At 37.0% G+C, this 20,768-nt stretch overlaps 1 protein-coding gene across 3 annotated transcripts in view; it reads right to left on the bottom strand.

Moving 5' to 3' along the window:
• PDE1C (phosphodiesterase 1C) overlaps window positions 1–20,768 on the bottom strand; it is a gene marked incomplete at both ends in the record, with an annotated part of 402,224 nt that overhangs the window by 29,203 nt on the left and 352,253 nt on the right. For all 3 annotated transcript variants that reach the window (XM_080932609.1, XM_080932610.1, XM_080932611.1), the window contains one exon: window positions 19,963–20,040. In XM_080932609.1, coding sequence (XP_080788735.1) covers window positions 19,963–20,040 — 78 coding nt within the window. The remainder of the gene's footprint in view (window positions 1–19,962; window positions 20,041–20,768) is intronic.

Here is a 20,768-nt window from a genome sequence, read left to right as displayed (position 1 = left end):
ATAGTCCCCACCCCTCACATGGTATAATAACAGTACCTTTTCCTTGTCCTGTCTACATTTTCTAACAGGCTAGAGGTGGAAAATATAATGTCTGAGTCTCTACAAGTGAGATGAATCTGCAACACTAGATTGCCTTCAGTCTTGGTGCTTAGTGCAACAGATATAATGGTTAAAGGGAAACGTGCGCAGAATCCGGTCAGGTGACTTCGGTAGTTATTGAAAAGTTCCAAGGACAAAGCAGCCAGTGGGGAAAAAATGCTTTAATGGTTTAGAAATGCATCTTTTAATTGATGCCATAAGCTATTGGGACTCACAGACTAGGAAATAAAAACCAGAACTCCATGAGGATCAGACCCTCTGTCCCAAGATGAGACCATAGTGACATAACTTGGGTATAGGCTTGATTGGTGATATGAAGATACAACTCAAGTGATGATTCCAGTTATTATGTTACACCCAGAAACATGAAAACTATTTATTAAAATACTAACAAGTATGAGGCCACTGCCGTGTCCACAGTTTCTTATTGTAACTCTGGTGTGCAAGGCTGTGCTAGGCACATGAACCAGAGCAAGATATCAACACTAAACTTAGAAGAGGCTGTTTCAAGAAAAGCAAAACCCACATGAAACATGCTAGAGCTTTGGAATATTATTTCTTCCTGTGAATACTGACCTGGGATAATTATTCTAATGTGTTATCAGGTCTAGAATGGGTTTAGAGCAAAGTAATACGCTTTAAAACAAATGGCTTTGCATTTTTATTCAGTGTGCTTTAATACTCGAGAAATTGAAAGCTGAGACTAAGCAGAGCTTTAGTTCCTTCTGGGTGTTCTAAGCAAAGTGTGGATGTGTGCTCTCTTCCCATTCTTTTTTGACTAAGTAATGGCTAACGGCAAATTTAAATCATTTGCATCTTCACTGATTCTAGAGAAATGGCTATATTCCTATTTATTTTCAAATATTCTTTAGTATTATTTGCTAGATTATAAAATGAAGCAGTAGGCATTCTGTATCAACTGCCCGAATGCTTTGCATACAAAAATACAGAATAGATGTGAGGTAAAAGACCCATGTTCCAAGGGCATAATCTGCATCATTCAATTGCATTGAATCATTCTACCTTTAAGAACACAGTTTGCACTCTGGTGATCCCTGGGTGGCATGCAGCTCATATGCATATTTTCTTTCACTAGTGCAGTGTAAGCATCTGAGTTAGAAGCCAATGTGTAAATCCTGTGTCCATAGGACCCCCTTCCTACACAGATATAGCCCATGATACTGGGCTGCTGCCTTCTTACCACATCATTTCTCTCAGCAGTTCCTCCTCATCTTTACTCTTCACGAACACTTAGCCTTACTCTTCCCTGAGCATCCTCACTGATCTCTCACAGCCACGCCTCTCCAGTACCCCAACATTCCTATTCTTTCTTACTGTCTCAATAATATCACGACATACCAAACTGTCCTGTACTACAATAATAGGTATTACTTGGCTTGTTCTAGTCATACATTTGGCCCTCCCTCTATGCTCCCAGAGTCATTTAAATCTGAAATCTCATGATTTAGTTAGGAAAACAGGTAGAGCAATGAAGGAGCATCAGTGTGGTGATGAAGCCAAACATACAACCAACAGAGAAAAGCTGATGAACATAAGGTTCTGTGTGTTCCAGGCAACAACTTTCTTCCCATATCCCTGCTTAGGCCTGTTTCTATGAGCCAAGAGGTCCTAAGGACCATACACAGTCTTCTTTAACCTCTTAAGAAAGCCAATCATTTATCTCAGCAATCCAGATACTTTAAAATACCTGACTTTAGGCATTTAATGTGGAAACCAAATCTGTGGAATTCATGTAAGCTCATCACCTAGTTCATTTTCTTCCTGATATCAATCCTATAAGACATGCATTACTTTCAGAAGGGACCTAAAACTACATAATAAAAATACATTCATGTCAGACCACAGGAGAGACATCACACCTTCCTTGCATTCTACTGGATCCCCCTTTCTGTTTGGCTTTGGGATAAAGTAGTTTTATTCCCTTACCCTGCCAAATCCTTATTTTGTATTTGTGCTATTAATCAACTCCTTTGTTGTGTTAAAATTCTCACTGACATGAAAAATATTACCTGACTCATCTCTCTAATGCTGGGTTCCTTAATCCTTCCCTTTCTAAAATGTTTTAAGCTAATGAAGCCAATTTACAGATATTCAAAAGAAAATAACCAGGCAATGGTGGCTAACGTTTCAGCAACATTGGGGTGATGGGTGCTACCCAGGGAAAACACTGGGGAACCCACCTGGCAGTATGGGCATCAGCTAACATATTCAAGTTAATATTTATGAGTTTACAGATAATAAATTAAGCATCAAATACAGAGTCCTAGAGAATAAGTTCCTCTTAAGAAACAAACAATTTTATATTACACAAATGAAAAAAATGTTCTCAATTTTAAATCATAAAGTAAACTGAAAAACAATGAGAGTTCTCCACTGATTAAAAGAAAAATAGAACCGGAGATTGGCATTTCACTTTAGTTGTGATGAAGGCCAGTCTGGCTATATTCACCATCAGGAGCCAGTGTGAAAGGCAACAGTCAAGATAACGGTACTATCAAAAACAAAATGGCAGTCTCCAAGCCTCATTCAGAGCATCCGGGATGTCAGCCTTTCACCAGGTCCAGAAAGCCAAATGGCTATTAGTAATGGATTGTAAAATGGTCTTTTGTGTTTGATTTCTGCTGGGGTGGGAATGGGATGAAACCAAAACGAAAATAAACAGAACACAAGGAACCACATGTGGGTGTTGTGTGTTCAAGGGAAAGAAATCCCCCAGAATTCTAATACCACAAGTCAGCCCCCAGAGATCTCTGGGAGGACGAGAGAAGGCCAAATGTGAGACTTGGCTTTGAAAGCTGTACACCTTCCCCAGATATGAGTCTTTGTGGAAGGAGGAGAATGGAGAAGCTCAGCTAAAATGGCAGGAGACACTGGCAGCCTCAGTCTATGTGAGGTCTTTTCTACTCTTCTGGATCTGAAAGAAAGAAAAAGAAAAAGAAAAGTGTCAATGCTGCCTTCCCTCCCCCTCTACCCTCAGGCCTCAGGAGAAAAAAAAAAAATCTGGGGGCAAAAAGTCAAGGTGATCAATGGAACAGTTCAGAAAACCAGTTAGGAAATAGAGTTCCACTGTCCAAAACAAGTTTCATTCTATTCATAAGAAAAATCTCAACAGAAAACTTTAAGCTCCCGACACATATGTACAAACACAGGGGCTGTTTAAACTGGGTCTACAGGCATTCAGTTCAAACACTGTTTAATAAGTCACTTTATTTTGTCATGGAGAGGACAGTGGCTGAGAGTCTGGCTAGTGTTTTTCAATGGTCGGTGGGATCAGGAGTCAAATTGATCTAATCTTTTTTTTTTTTTTTTTCATGCACAGGGAAACCTTTTCAGAATATTTGTCCCATTTACAGAAGCTTCCCAAATACATTCCAAACAAGAAATGCCCCAGCCCAAAACATCATGTAAATGTAAGAGCCAAAGACAAAAGCAAAGATGGAAACAGAAGTCTGTTAACGGAAATAGGCAATTTGGGGATTTTTTTTTTCACCTGGTGAACTCTATCCCATGTATCCTGGAAGGTTCTGGAAGGAATTTAAAACAAAGCCCCTGTAGGACTGGGAGGCTGGTGCTCTAGCAAGTCATTCTTCCCTGTTTAAAAAGTTCCCTGCTGTGCAGGGCCCCAAAGGAATGACAGTGTAGAGTTCTGGACTCCAGGAAGGGTAATAGCATCATCTACAGAAGTAATCTCAGGACAAGGAAAACTTCCCCTTCAAATTTAAAGATACTTTCCTAAATAAGACTTAGCTGAAATTAGGCAGAAAACTAGTTGGAAGATAGGACAGTCTCTTCTGATCTATTGTAATTATAGTCAGTTCTCAGTTTTCCAGGGGCCATTGATCCCGACCTCCTGCTGCTCCTCTTTATTCGGGGCTTGGTGTTTCCTATGTTTGCCCTCCATTCGCAACTGCACCCATTTGGGAGAAATAATAGAAAAAAAAATATTGGGCCAGTCCCTCTCCATTGACAGCACTTGGCAGCAATGGAGGGAGACATGATGAAAATCTAACACTGAAGATTATAAATTTTGGCCCCACAAGGGAGTTGAAAACTGGATCTTCCTTCTTAGTGCTCAAGCCCCGACAGGACTCCTTATAGATGGTACTCATTGCATTCACAGATTCACCTGGGCCCTTTCCTACAAACTCAAGTTTCTTATGATGGATGAAAAAAGGTGGTTTGTTGGTGGTGGTGGTGTTGTTTTTGTTCTTCTGTAGGACACATTGGTTGGAAGAAAGCAGAGGACAATTTGCTCAAATTAAACTTAGCAGGTTCTGCCTGGTTGGCCAACAAGGAGTGAGACAGCCTTCTGATGTTGTAAGTAGTCTGGGTTATTAGTGACCTGTCAAAAGTTGTTCCAGATATGGAAAGATGTCCACTCAGGGTCTCAGATCTTCCCAGCTATTTAATCATTGATTAAGTGTGAAATAGAGGAATGAGTGTTTCCTCAGGATCTAGACCTCTACTGAGCTTCTTCTACTCTTAGGCCAAGGTTGGGGGCTCTGAGAGAGTGAGGATAAAGAAAGTATGTATATTTAAGCAATATGGGAGTTTGTTATTATATATGGGATCAACAGCAAAAGACCCAGAGGTTACAGACCCCTGGCCACCACCCCAGCTTCAAACACATAATTTGCTTAGGGTAATTTTTATTTAAGTTGTTTTACTTTAACATGCCCACTTTTATGGCTACTCAGAGGGTGATGTTCTGAGATAAACTTGATTCTTTGAGAGGAGGAAAAACATTGATTTCTGTCCACCCTCTTGTCCTTTACTGCATGACATAAATAACATGGTTGTGATTTAGCAAAAAGTTATATTCTATATAAGAAAGTCTCAAATGGATGTTGGTCTGTGCAGCTGATCTCTGGAGAGGGGATGCCTGCCACAGGCATATTTGCCCTGATTGGTCAGTCATACCTGAGCCTTCACTCATTATACTTCCTATGTGTGCTTATGCATTTCAGATTTGTATTTTTGTTGTGAAGTTAAACAGAAATTGAAAAATCATCAGCAAGACCACCGAGTACGTGAAAATGAAGACTCTGAAGACAGGTTATTTTAAGAGAGATTGTAGTTACAGTAGTTTGCTTTATATTTCATTTGTAATAAATTCATGGCCAACTTTTTCAAGGCCAACAGAAATGTTAAATGCACTTCCTTTCAGTGGAACAATTCATGAACGTAAATGGATAGTGTTTAGGCAAGTGTTCTCTACCTGCTCCTTGATCTAAGACTCCTTACATCTCACAAGGAGAAGCTTGGTTAGTTCTGAATCCTGAAGCACAAACATGTTAAATAAGTACACCTGCTTCCTGGCAGTGGATAATGTTCCAGCAATATCTTACAGAAGTGGGAGATGGATTTAAAACAGGGTGGCCTTGCCTACCTCATGTTTTCTCTGCATCCCGTTGGCAAGATAGCCATTTGGACTAAAAGTCATGTGTTTAAAGAAACAGTCAAGGCTCAAGTGAATGTGGTGTAACTTTTAAAATGTGTTTATCATTCATATTGTTTATTTTGGGGTTGTCAGCTGAGCTTCAGCCATGCAGATGATCTAAGAATATGGCTCTGTCCTTATACTAAACATAACTCATTGCACACTTATTTCTTTTGCATTTTTCTTGGGCTTGTTTATTTGTTTTCTAATAGCCTGATTCAACTTCACAGAGTCAAAGAAATAATCTGGGTTGCCTGACGACAGTTCAGTGGCCAAGTTCATATTTTCAAAGGGAAAAATACTATGACTATCTCCATATGTAATCAACAAAAATTTCAAAGTCATATAGCAAATAACTCAAAGTTCTGAAGAATGTTAAATATGAAAAGTGGAGAGACTAAACAGTAAAAAAAAAAAAAGTCCAGCACCCAATTTTAATTGTCAAATATATTCTTCTGAGATATAAACATTTTTTATATTTTGTTAATAAGGATACTATGAAACAGTAAGAAAACCATTATTTTAGAGATATTTATTAGACTCTATCCAGGTGTAGATTTTACTGTTTCAGTCTCAGGAATATGACAGCTGTTTTCAAAGTTTATTTTCAATGTATACATTTTCTCTTATACCCTCAATAAAAGCTAAGATTGTAGAAGAATTATTCTAAATCAATTCAAGTACATATACTATCATCATCACAGCACTGTTTATACAAAATGCTGTGCTCACATATTCCATCAGAGCTAGTCAGACAAATGGATAGCTGAATCAGTAGATGGTAGAAAAGGAGAAACAAGAATAGATGGGCATGGAACTACAACTTTTAAAAGGCTGAACTATACCATAAATAGCAGGTCTACCTATGTGGATTTATGTTAAGGTGATACATGATTGGACAGGGAAGAGGTAGACAGAGAAAAGGCAGGAAAATAAAAGAGGGAGCAGAGAGAGAGGAGCTCAAGAACGATGAGCTAGGTCCAGGTGGACTTAAGTGTTGATGGGTAGATATGAATATCTTAAGGGATTCTATAGGTCTTTTATCTCATATAGAAGGGGAGTTGGTATCATTGTCCGTTGGATATAATCATATTGTGTAGAGGGTTTATGGATTGAGAATTTAATACATAAAAGCTACCGAGATTTAGAGTCATGTTTGTGCCGGTGGTGGAGGAAGGAAATACAGGACGGTCATATTCACCCGAGAAAGAAGCAGCAGGGCAGGCAGAGTGAACCGCCTGGGAATCATGAATCCTGTGGAGAGTGTGACCTGCAGACCAAGTTACAGAGTCTGTGCGCTCTGCTCCATATGAGAGCTGCATCCTCAAAGTGAGACTGCAGGTTTGTGCTAAAGTATAGAGTGAAATTGTCATGTATTGTAGCAACCTAGTGTTTAGAAACACATACATCTGCACTCCTTCCAATGAGAGCTCTAAGATAAATATTGAACGTGGACATTTGATACAGTTCTTGAAATCATGCATATCTAGCTAAGATATGGCATTCAAAATGTAGACAGCCTTGGGTCAGTATATATTATTTCAAAAGGAGCTATTTTTCGTTTGTTTTAAGGATTTAATAAAAATCAGTAGAGTTTCTCTGGGCAAATACAGTTACTTCCGTTTCTCTAACTGTTTGCACAGAACCTGACAAAATATTTTTTTCGTGGGGAGAAACAAATAAGAATACATTTTGTTGTTGCTATTTTATTTATATATGCTCATTTTATATGTTCTGGATACCAATATCAGTTAGAAAAATAAAAATCACTTTTTTCATCAAAAACTTCATCTTCCTACTATAGAAGCTTAGATTCAGATACACATCCTAGGAACCCACTTAGTTTGCAGACCATCTTGCTTTATAAGTCACTTCTTTCATTACCCATCCCTTCAATCCATGTGTTTCCATCTTCATAGAAACAGGCCTAAGTCCATCTATAACCTTCAGACATCCTTGTTTCCAAGCCACTGTGGACTATTGAGACACTCTTCCTCTCTCTTTCCCACTGCCTGGTGCCATCTCTACACATATATAACAAACTCCAGTCCTGGCACCATTTGCCTGGTCCAATTAGACAGGTCAGCCTCAGCTTTACCATATAACTTCTGTACTGACCCAATTTAAGGCAAGTTTCACACCAGACATACAACTAAAAAAAGAAGTCCTTGTGCCCAGATAAATCATAAAATCAAATCATAAAAACAACATTAATGGCCAGACAGCATGGCTCTCATCAACCACATTAGTATCATACCAGTATCCTTTAATGAGAACTACTTAGATGAGCACCAGGGCACAGATTTTAAAAGGACAATTATAATATTATCAAAGAATTAAAGGAATTAAAAGACTTGCTTAAATATCTTATTGAATTGTAAGAAGACAGCAACGTGAAGATGATGTCTTTATGCAGGCCAACAGGTCCAGGATAAAGCAAGGCCTGTCTTTGGATGAGAAGGAAGGATGGGTGGAAATAGAGTTTTAGAAAGGGAAGGAGGAATGAGAACAAGGAGAAGGATCTGAGAGTAACCATGGAAGCAGGTGTTAAAAATCTTCTCTGCATATAGATACAGGTTATTATGAATATTTCTAAGGGATGGGTATGTACAGGATTGTATGCTGTGTTCTTTCATATGGTGACTTAACTGAGTTTAAGAGAATGTGCAGTGGTGGGGCTTACCTAGCGCATCACAGAATTGGGATGTGTATACTTGATGTGATAACAACCAGCCAAGAGAATTGCGAGTGAAAGCGGCATGGTGGGGTGCCACACTGGGGTGGTTTCTGGACCACCAGGGTCAGTGGGAGCTAGGATCACAGTTTGTGGCTCATGGAATGCCTGGGTCAGAGAGAATGGGGCTTGCTGAGCAGTATGTGTGGGAACTGCGTGCCATCTTTTATAGTATATACTGCAACAGCAGTAAGTATCTGAATAATGTCCAAGAAAATATAAGTATACAACTCAATGAAATGATGAAGATAGTTAAAAATATGAAAACAAAATTCAACAAAGAGAAATACTAATGAAAACACAAACTTACATAAAGATAGAATTGAGAACTTAATATCAGAATAAGAAATCTCAAGGGAACAGTATTATAAATAGAATAAATTAGGCATAAGACAGAATATTAGGACTCAACGATAGAGCAATGTGAAGAATCTAATATTTTTTTTTAGAAAGTACAGAAAAGAAATATGCAGAAAATGTGGGACACGTAGACAAAATCATTTTAGGCATATATGAGGGAGAAGAATCCCAATTCCATCTCATAGACCAGATCTTTAACAAGATCATAGAATAAAGCTTTTCCAAACTAAAGAAATATATACCAATACATATACAAGTAGTACACAGAACACCAGCTAGACAATTCTAGATAAGAAAGTTTCCAAGGTTTATTTTAATATTATAGTTAAAACTTAAACACAAAGAACAAAGAAAATTTGTTGGATGCTACACAATAAAAAAAAAACACAAGTTACAGCTAAGGAAAACTTATCATAATGATAATTGATTTGTCAGTGTAAAAGTCTGAATGCCAGAGGAGCCTGGAGTAATGTACTGTATGTTCTAAAAGACGATGACTGCCAATGGAGACTATTATACCCAGCAAAACTATTGCCAGAGTTCAAGAAGAAATAAAAAAAAAAAAAAAACATTTCCACGGCCTAAAAAAAAAATAATGTCCAACTTAAAGAGAATGCTAAATAGAATACTGGAAGTAATGCTATGAATTGAAGAGAAGAATGAGCACAGTCAAGGGACCCAACAATAAAACCAAACAATAAAACTATAATTAAGGAAATGTAAAGCATGATAGAGAATTCAAACAGTAAAAATCCCCTAACATCAGCATACACCCTCAATAAAGTTTTAATATTAACAACCTCAACCCTCTAATCAAGAGTAACTAAAAATCCCTCTTTTCTCTCTTACCAACCACTGATCTTTTCACCTCCTTAATGTGTTCATTTCAAGAGTAGTCTGTACTTGGAATCACATAGTAGGTCATCTTTTCCAGTTGATTTCTTTCACTTAATTATGTGTCTGAGATTTCTTTGCTGTCTTTCCATCCCTGGTAATTCATTCCTTTTTAACACTAGTATTCCATTGCCTGGCTGGACCATGATTTATCTGTTCATCCCCTGATGCACATATTGTTTGTCTCCAACTTGTCAATAAAACCACTATATTTATGTGGTGGAAAAAGAAATAAAAATCCACCTTTATGTTGTTTATAAGAACCTATCTTATTGTTAGAGAGGTACAACCAATGTAAAAGGATAAAGTATCTCAGACAAACAGGATTAGGAAGCAAGCAAGCACTTCCATTCTAATAATCGACAGAACAGACATCAACTAAAATCAATCAGAAGTGACAAAGAAGGGCACTTCATTTTAGTGAAAGGATCAATTAAAAAAGAAAAATATAATGTTAAACATGTGCATCCAACTCTGGAACACTTAATAAATGAAAAGCATACTAATGGAGACAAAGACAACACAAACTCAATAATATCCATTGACTTCAACACCCCTATTTTTCTACTAGACAGGTTTTCTAGGGGGGGGGGGATAACCAGAGAAACCTGAGAATTATATGATCTTTTGCATCAAATGGACCTAAAAGATATCTAAAAAATATTCTAACTAAATATAGCCTGACTTTTGGCTACCCTTTCAACCTCCTAACATTAGATAGAAAAGAAAAAGAATAGAGGGTGGATTGTTGTTGTTAGATGACTTCCTGCTGATTAAGGGCATTGAGTTTCTTGGGGCAAGTTTGATCATTGCTGTCAGAGTATTTAATTTCTTGGTTTTTATATGCATTACTTAACAAAACTGTAACCAACAGCATCCAACCACCAACACACCAACCCATCAATGACCCTACCTCTCTAGTCCCTAGCATTCATATACCATCGGATGAGTTCCCAGAATTTTAAATGTCAATAATCACAAAAACATTCTGCCACTACAAAGTCACAACCCTGCTAGAGCATGAGGCAAATCATAGTCAGATGCTCTAAACAATCTGAAGCATCTTCATATCTAACATTGTAAGATTTAAATTCTTACAATATTTCTGTGTTTTTAAATACACCAAAATTCTCACTACAACAAAGAATACACATTCTATTCAGCAGCACAGGGATGCTTCTCTAAAATAGAACACATTCTGGGATACAACACAAACTCTAACAAATACAGAAAAATTGAAATGATTTCATATATTCTAGCCAAACATTATGCAATAAAACTTAAAATCAATAGCAAACAAAATCCTAGTAAATGTATAAACTCATGGAGAATAAATAATACATTGCTGAATAGTAAATAGTTTAAAGAAGAAGTTAAAATATTTTTATAGTTGAAAGAAAATAAAAACAAGAAACCTCAGGGATAGACTGAATGCATCTCTAAGAGCAAAACTCATAACCCTAAATGCCTACATTTAAAAAATCAGAAAGAACACAAATAAATGAGTAAATAATTTGTCATAAAAATACAAAACAACAAAAAACAAAATGAAACAAAACCAAAAATAAACCAAGTCCAAACTCAGTAGATATCAAGAAAAAATAAATATTAAAGCGGCAGAGGTTAATAAAAATAGAAACAAGAAACGTAATTCAAAAAAATCAAGGAATTTAAGAAATAGTTCTTTGAGAAGATAAAATCAGTAAACCTTTTACCCAACTGACCAAAAGGAAGAAAGCAACCAAAGTAACAAAATAAAAACTGAACAGGGAAACACTATGATGGACACTGAAGAAAGAATATTACAAGAGAATATTTTAAAAGCTTGTAAAACAATAAATTAGGAAAAATTTTAAATATATATAATTTTTTGTTTTCTCTAAGCTACCAAAATTCAACCAAGAAGACATCAACAACCTAAGCAGTTCCATAGCAAAGAATGACACTGGAAAGAAATACAAGCCTTCCAGCTAAAAAACCACATGTAGATGAATTTCTATCAGACTTTCAAAGAACTACAAATTGGTACTTCTGAAATTATTAAAAAAACTGGAAATGGAAGGAACACTCTCAAATTTATCCTATGAAGTAATTTTGCTAATACTATGTAAAGAACAACAAACAAACAAACCCCTCTATGGAGTAATACACCGAATGAACTGAGTCAAGATTGTCAATAAAATACTAGCAAAAAGAATGCAGGCACATATCAAGAAGATCATTCACTGTAATCTAGCTGGCTTCATCCCAGAAATGCAGGGATGGTTCAACAGCTGTAAGTCAATAGATATAACAATGGATATATAAATATATAGCAGTATATATTATTTATATAAGAATACCAAATATATAAAATATAAATATATATAAACTTAAATATTAAAAAAATATATGATCATCTCAATAGATGTAGTAAAAACCTTTGACAGAATCCAATATGCTTTAATGATAAAAGTATTACAGAAAATAGATCTGGAGGGAGCATACCTTAACATAATAAAGTCAATATATGACAAACTCATAGACAAAATCATCCTAAATAGAGAAAAACTTGAAGCAATCCTATTAAAACAATAAATAGGACAGGATGACCACTCTCCCCACAACTTTTCAATATAATGCTAGAAACACAAGCCAGAGAAATATGGAAAAAGAAGAAAAAGTATACAGATAAAAGACTTAAATTATACCTATTTGTAGATGATACGATATTATAAATAATGAATCTAAGAAATTTTACCAAGAAATTTTGAGAAACAATCAACAATTTCTGCTAGCATCAAAGGCAATAAAATATCTTGGGATAAACTTTAAGATATATTATAAAGCTATAGTAATAAAAACAATATGATACTGGCATAAAAAATAGGCGTATTGCTCAATGGACTAAAATTGAAAACTCAAACATGAGTGCATGAAACTAGTCATCTGATACTGGTAAAGAGCATTTTCAACAAATGGCACCAGGGTAACTGGATTCCCACACACAAGCATGAACTTGGGCTCATACTTATCATCCTGCATAAAAAAATAGCTTTAAGTGAGTCAAAGACCTCAATTTGAAATCTGAAACAGTACACTGCTAGAAGAAAACAGGCAAGATAGGGGTGTAGCAAAGGGTTTTCTGAATAGGACTCCAATTGTTCAGAAACTGAGGCCAACAATTAAACAATGGAAACTCATAAAACTAAAATGCTTCTATACTAAAGAAACTATCATTCAAATGAAGAAGAAATCTACAGAATAGGAGAAAAATTTTATCAGCCATGTATTAACAAATGATTAGTACCTAGAATATATTAAGTAGAAAAAAAAAAGATTGCAGGAAACCGATAATCCAATTAAGAAATGGAAGGAAGAAAAATGTCTATGAAATACCTGAAAAATGTTTATTATTCTCAGTAATTAGTAAAATGTCCTTTAAAACAACCCAGATTTTATCTCACCCTAGTCAGAATGGCTAAGATCAATAAAACAAGGACACTGCATATGAGTGAGGCCATGGAGAGAACGGAGTGCTCAGTCACTATTTGTCAGAAAGCAAACCGGTGCAGCCACACTGCAAATCAGTATGGAGGATAGTCAAAAGGACTAACAATAACCCTATGATATGATCCAGCTACTTCAGCCTTTGACAGATACCTGAAGGCGTCAACATCCTACTCCACAGATACTTGCTCAGCCATGTTCATAGCCATCTTATTTGCAATAGGAAATGAAAACAACCTAAATGTCCTTCAACAAATGAATGCATAGTAAAAACAACAGCATCTATACATTTAGAAATGTTATATAGCTGTTTAAAAAAATCATAAAATTTGAAGGTAAATGGATGGACCTAGAAGGATTTACATTGAATGAGGTAACTAAGATCTAAAAAGACAAACATTGCATAATCTCTCTTGTCCATGGTGCCTAGATCCAAATCTTCAAATATTAGTGTTCAATATGGAGCTACCACAGAAGGCAGGAAAGTATAAAGAGAACATGGGAGTACTCCAGAGGGAAATAGAAGGATACAGATGATATTGAAGGCAAAATAGAAACATATGGGGAGGGATAGTAACTAGAAGGGAGGTTAATACAGAAGCAGGAAGAGGAACTGATAGCCCAAAGGTTGTTGGATAAAAATCTCAAGAAATAATTTTATGTTCATGTACACACACACATGCACATGCACAGTGATTGCCACTGGGCTAACAATGCTCTCCTGATAACTGTAGACTAAGCATAACCCCAATATTAGCCACAAGAACCTCCTCTCATATCCTGGTCAGGACAGTCTAGATGAATCTCGAAACCATATAGGTTACTGCCATTGTACTGGATGTTTCTCAGAGGATGAATATAAGTCCCTACTGCTAAAGATACCACACACTTAGGACACAAGACCTGGATTATTCAAGCTGAATTTAATCTGAAAGCCCACTTCCTACAGTCTAGCTTCCATAGTGCCAGAAAGTACTAGGAAGCTGCCAAGGAAAGGGAAGCAATTAATTAGCCCTACCCAACTTGTGACATAGTAGTGGCACTCACATGTTGGTGGTCACTGACAGCTATTCAAGTAGACTTGAGGTCTACTTAACATAAGTATAATCCTGCCTGTTTGTAGAAACCTAGCCAACTACCTGGGGTTAATAATACCATGAATCTTAGAGAAGAATGTACTATTTTCACTTGCTACGCCACCCTAATTCCTTGACTCCCTTCTAAATCCTATTTTTATACCCACAGACAAATGTAGTTATTTCCTCTCATCAAAGAAGTGTCTCTTCACAGAAAATGATGATCATCTACAGAAAAAGGCAACTGCACAAGTGCAAAAATCAATAGTTTGTGGAGTCCCTAGCTCTAATAGATACATCTGCAGCAAAGCTCCCACATCTATAGCTAAGGGGACAACATGGAAGTAAAAGATGGTAAAGGTCAGAATTTCAGATCAGAATTGCAGTGTGATTGCCTGCATTAGAAATGAATAGATCATAAAATATGAATGCTGATAATATCTATAGCCATGCCAACAAAGAAAGGGGAACGTCTCATGGGGGCCTTACCCCAAAGTCAGACAACTAATGAGTACTGATAGATGGAGAACTGGCCTCTGCCACAGATGAATTCTCTGAATGGTGACCCAATACAAAACTGTCATCTGAAACCATGCACATACAAACAACAAAAATGAACCCAACAGGTTGTACTTACACTTCAGTTAATATGTAACACATATATAATATATCCATAACAGTAATAATCAAAGAAAAGGAGGTTATTGATTTGAGTCTAGGGAAGGATATGGGAGGAATCAAAGGGAGGTCATATGAGAGGGGCTGCAAGGAGAAAAGGAAAGAGGGTGATATAATTATATTTTAATAAAAAATTGAAAAGTAAATATATGTATTTTTTCTGTCAAGCCAGGTTCCTTAATAAACATGATATATAAAGAGTATAATGAAATGCCAAGAAGATAAAATGGAAAAATAAATGTTTGTATATCAATAATTACAAGGTAAAGTCATTTGAAAAAAATAATTTTGTCTTTAACAAAAAAAGATGCAATAGGCTTTTCTTTGGTATTTTCACTATGTAGTTATTTTATAAGAGACTGGGTTCTAAGCAGCTGGGACAAAAGCATGAATGGGTAAAGGAGAGTTCCCTTCCTACAGCACAATTAAATTCTCTAAAACCCACTAATCTTCCATTATAAAGCACATCTATACCGTGTATGTACACTATAGTTAGAAACTTCCAGAGGACAAATTCAATAGGGAAAGAATGTGTGTCACATGCTACCTTCTGTTGCATAATCCACCAAAGATTTAACATGAAATTATATTTACATTGTATTGATTTGTAGTTCATGTTAGTTCAAAAACAGCCAATGGGTCTGATTCATGATGACTCATCAGTACTAGAGCTATGAATAATTGCTGGTCCCATGCCCCCTGATCCTAAGAGGGAATTTCATCACTAAAATAAACTAAGAGGTTTTGCAAGTCTCCACCTACACTCTTTTCACCCACATGCACATTGGCTCATAGGTTTCCCCAAAATCACCCTCAACCCAACAGAAGCAGATTTGTGCAAACCTGAGCCCTCAGCATCTCTTAATATTTGGCCAATATACAGAATATATTCCAAATAAGTTAAGAAGCCACAATGAGGTATACAAACACAAATGTTTAGGCCACAAAGCCCAGGAGAGTCTTGTTAGTGGAGTATTGTCCTGAAGTACAGCTACACCTCAAATAACATTGCAGTTCTCACCATTCAGTGACAGTGCGATTGGAATGTGTTTACACACTGGCTAAAGTTCCTGAGAAAACAAGACTGTAAAATGGTTTCAAAAACAAATATTTCATGCTGTGGCACAGCTTCCATTTACTGGCAATATGTTTAATTAGGTCAAAGGAGCTTCCACAAACAAATGGCTAAGGGAATAGGATATTAATCAGAACATGTGTTGTCATGATGACTTATCTTAATTGGTACCCAGAGCACTCCAGATGTTTGGTCCCTCAGTCCATGAAGATGTTGGATTCTCACGCTAAGAGCAATTCATTTATTAAAGAAATAAGCCTACTTTTTCTCTCTGTAAACATAAAGCTATAGCAAGATACTTTCTTAACGTAAGAAATAGTGTTAACATCTGAGAAGGAAGGCATACTTTCTTCCTTCCTGTTAAAAAAAAGAGAGAGAGATGGATTTAGCTGTTTGTAGAAAATAACCTCAGAATCCGTCTGTCATTGTGTAACGTACAATAGTGCAGTTAATGGAAATACACTGAGCACTCAAGCTAGTGAGAACTAATTTGCTAATTTTAAAGTAATTAGAAAGGACTCCAGGTCCCTGCAGCTGCAGCATCACCTTGGCTGTTGCAGAAAAGGTCAGACAACAGCAAGAGTTCCCAAACTTTTGTCATTTTGGCCTATTTTCCACATCATTTCATCTGAAGACACATTTATGTTTGTTACAATATGGTCGAGAAAAACTCCTGAGAATCAAATCATCTGAGAACATCTGCCCTTGAGATAGAAAAGTTTTCTCAAGACCAAGGGATAGGAAAACAACCAAGAAAGCCTAAAAGAAGATAGCCACTTGTCTGTCTGTAGAACAGAAGAATACTTGCTGGGGAAACTGCGCATCAGGACACGAGACACACAAAATGGCCCAGGCGCACTCTCTAGGAGGTGCATCCCAAAGGTAAAGACAGATACCAGGATAGTCCATCTTACAAACACCAGGGGTTCTCAGGAGTGAGAATGGGAGGAAGATCACTGAGAAGTTCAGTCAACTCCCCCTGGTTATCAAATACAAAAAATCTATAGAATAGAAATAGTTCTAATCTTATTTTGGTATTTTAAGTTGACCTATGTAGTGGTCTACTGATCCATAAATTTCCTTCAGTTGATTCTCTAAATAGAGTGCTTTAGTTACCAAAAGGAAAGCATAAGTGAAAATCATCAAATTCCTTTCCACTTCATCTGACCAAGAAGTGGCTTTGGACATGGTAAGAATTTTCAATGACTATAGCACTAATCCTCCCACTCTTAATGCTCTCTGTCTTGCTGATTCCAAATCAGTGACAAAGGACACAGAACACAGTTACTCAGCCTGTCTTCCTACAAACGTACAAGCACATGGGCATACTGAGTCACTTGTATGACTTGAAGCAATTGTAGGCTGGTGTTAGAGTTGGATGCCAGGGACAGAGGGCAGGGCTTGTCATACTTTACCACAACCAGTTCATTGTGACATCAGATCAAATTAATCACTGTGCCAATCAATTTAATTCTTTTAAATCCTTGTGAATAATTAAGTTTACAAGCACGGTTAAAATAAGAAGGCTTGATAAAAATGATCAAGTTTAACCCATAATGCACGTGTAATGGCATCATCCAAGTTATTAAAGTACAACTAAATGAGGATTGGGAGGCAGTTCATTGTTACAACTCTTGGCTAGAAGAGACAGTCCCTGGTTTTGATCCTCAGTGGTGTTAATGGTGATGGTGGTGGTGGTGATGATGATGATGTTACATACCTATGAAGTTCCAGTCTCCATATTAAAAATTAGGGGCTTGATTTATGCTGTAGGACTCAGTTGAGGGGTATGGCCAGTTGTTAAATGCAGAACTGAGTGCTGTGTTTCTAAGAGATACTGTTCCTCCACAGAGTATTTCTGGGGTGGACTGCTTGACTTGGTCTCCTGACACCTGATGAAGTCTCTGGCACTTGAGAAATCTTTCTCATAGAGAGAGTATCTATGAGGTCCTCATCTTGAATTGTGTTTTATTTCTGCATAATTTCACTTCTTAGTCACCATTATCCAAGGAGGAATCACTCCTTAAGCAAGTGGTTTCTGGTTTGCATGAGCAATTTGGTGAGAAAGTCCAAGTGTGAGTTCCCTAGGTGTTATATAAGACACTTGAAGTGAGTTTTCTGATTGTTTATAACTGGTGAAGTTTAATAACCAACTTCACATATGAAAGTAAAGATGGTTGCTATTGTGGCTACAGCAAAAGGGGTTGATATGCTCCCAAACTCTTACTTTTACTTTTTATTATTTTATGTGTATGGTCATTTGCCAGCATATATGTGTGCCACATGCATGCAGTCCCCGAAACTGGATTTGCATTGGTGCTAGAAATTAAACCCTGGTCCTCTGCAAGAGCAGCAAGTGGTCTGAACTACTTAGCTACTACTCTAGCCTCCATTTACTTTTGGAGACTGTGTATCATGTAGTGCCCGTGAGTCCTAAACCCAAGGGTGACCTTGAACGTTTTGTTTCTTTAAAGTATCCTTTTTATTTATTCAGTTCATATAAGCATACAAAGTGTTTTCATCAAATCCACTCTTAACTATTTAAAGCTTTGCGCTCAATTTTTTTTTTCTGATTCCTCAACTTGAATACTCAACATTTGTGTTTCAAAAAAAACAGCCTATCATCAAATAGGATGTCATCAGGGAGACAAAATGCAAAGAAAATATGACACCTTTCATAAAAACTATTTCGTAGAAGCTCACATTATCTGAATGTCATGTCCATGGATGAAAGGGTGATCAGGAAGGAGACTGGGTTACAAGTTAAACAATGAAATTTGTATAATTAGATGTCTCCCTCCAGTAGATTCAAGTAGGAAAAAAAAAGTAACTGCAACTCCCAGCTTTTAGATGAATGGAAAGTTGTTTATGTAAAGTTAAAGCTGTACCCAGGAAATACTTCACATCACAGGCCCATTCATGACCCTGCAGGCCCATTCCGGCTTGAGGAAGCTCTACTCTACAAGCTCATTCAAGATGTACACTGCACTGCAGACCCATTCATGACACCGCAGGCCCATTCTATTTGATCCTGCATTGTCACTGTCTTCAGTGCTTGATCTCGACAGTGAGAATGGGAGACTAAGAACATGTATTTTGATTCCCAACCCAACACTGAACAGATTCTCATATTTAGTTTTACCAAAAGTAAAAACTTATTCAAGATAAAAAATTTGAAAATTAGAAACATTAAACATATCCTTTTTGTGTTGCATATTATATTCATATGCTCATTTCTGGGCTCTAAGATCTAGTTATTGTCAGAACATGGATATTGTCATGGATATTGAAGAATCTCCTGTATCAATGTGGTGTAAAGAATGCTCTCCAGTTATCTATGATTGGTTAATAAAAATCCAAACAGCCAATGATTGGGCAGAGAAAATTAAGGGACTGAAATTCTAATCTCAGTCAGGGGTCAGAGGAAGAGAGCCAAGAAGTTGGCCATCAAGTAAGGTCCGTGAGAAAACAAGCTACAAGGTAGGTGGAAGAGGAAGACAGCCACCATGAGGTTGGGCATGAGGAAGGTCCTTATGTTCTCCATGAGGACAAATAGCTACAGCAGAACAAGACAAGGAGAGACTGAATGCAAGTATCTCAGGCTGTGACTGGGAGGTGAATAAAGGATGAGAATAGCTCAGAACCTGTTCAGATGAAGCTTTCAGCTTGCTAATAAAAATACCAGATCTCTGTGACAATTATTCGGGTTACAGAAACCTGCCCCTTTTAAATGTCATCCTCTAGTTGCACCATCAGTGGTTCCAAGCTCATATATTAGCAATGTGTATTAGTCTACTGGATGACGACCAGTGAGGCTAGAACCAAGTTGTGATGAAGTTTGCAATAAAGAAGAATGGGAAAAGGAGGCATGACTGAAGGTGCTTGTGATGAGAAAGTATTGCCAGAGAGGAAAAGATACAGTGGGAATTTAGAACTTACTACAGAGAGGTGAAAGGGCTCTTTAAATGCAATGAGGTCTCATTCATTGCAGAATGTTAGGAGCAATTAACAGCACTGCTTTCCTCCTGGCACAGTGCTAACAAGTTTGCAGTAGTTGCAGACTCTAAGAAAATTGTGGCGAGAATGACACTCTTACCATCTGCTTTCTTTGACTCATTTCCGGTGTTGGAGTGATCCTTTTTGTCTGCCTTATTTTTACCATCTTTCAAGTCACCTGAAAGCAAAAAGCATGACACACTGAATACATGCAGCTAGAGAGGTAGAAAAACTTAAAGCCCTGCTGGGACAAGATATGGTGAAGCAAATAGAAGATGAGGGACCACATACCCTGGTATCAGTATCTTTTGTAATCACATAATGGGCTCTGGAAATTGGACTATGGTCAGAAATTAAAATTAAAATTGAAGTATCCACTCAAACTAACTTGTACTTAAATCAGTAGTGTTTTGCTAAAAAACAGAATTCAGTTTTGCTATTAGGCTGTGAAGTGAGGGAAAACCTGAAATACATGAAAGTTCTAAATAACAGCTAGTTGGTTATGTTAACTAACAGCTATGTTTTAGATTCTTATCTGCAAGATGGGGATAATAATGTCTACTTTTAAAAAAAGGATTTATTTGTTTCTTTATTTTATTGTGTGCGAGTATATTATAGATGTCTTCAGACACACCAAAAGAGGGCATCAGGTCCCATTAAAGATGGCTGTGATCCACCATGTGGTTTCCAGAAATTGAACTCAGGACCCCTAGAAGAGCAGCCAGTGCTCTTAACCACTGAGTCATGTCTCTAGCCCCCATAATGTCTAGGTGACATATAGTCCAAAGGACAGATGTACTTGAACCATGTAGATGCTCCATGTAACCTGTAGTGTATTGTTCAAAGATCATGCTCACTGTCCTAAGCAAACTCTATGTATGTTATTCTAGCTAATGAGGTTGACAA

This window comes from Micromys minutus (assembly GCF_963924665.1).
Source record: "Micromys minutus genome assembly, chromosome: 18".
Taxonomy (NCBI): domain Eukaryota; kingdom Metazoa; phylum Chordata; class Mammalia; order Rodentia; family Muridae; genus Micromys; species Micromys minutus.
The sequence above is the reverse complement of the archived record's forward strand: the minus strand, read 5'-3'. Positions and strand labels throughout refer to the sequence as shown.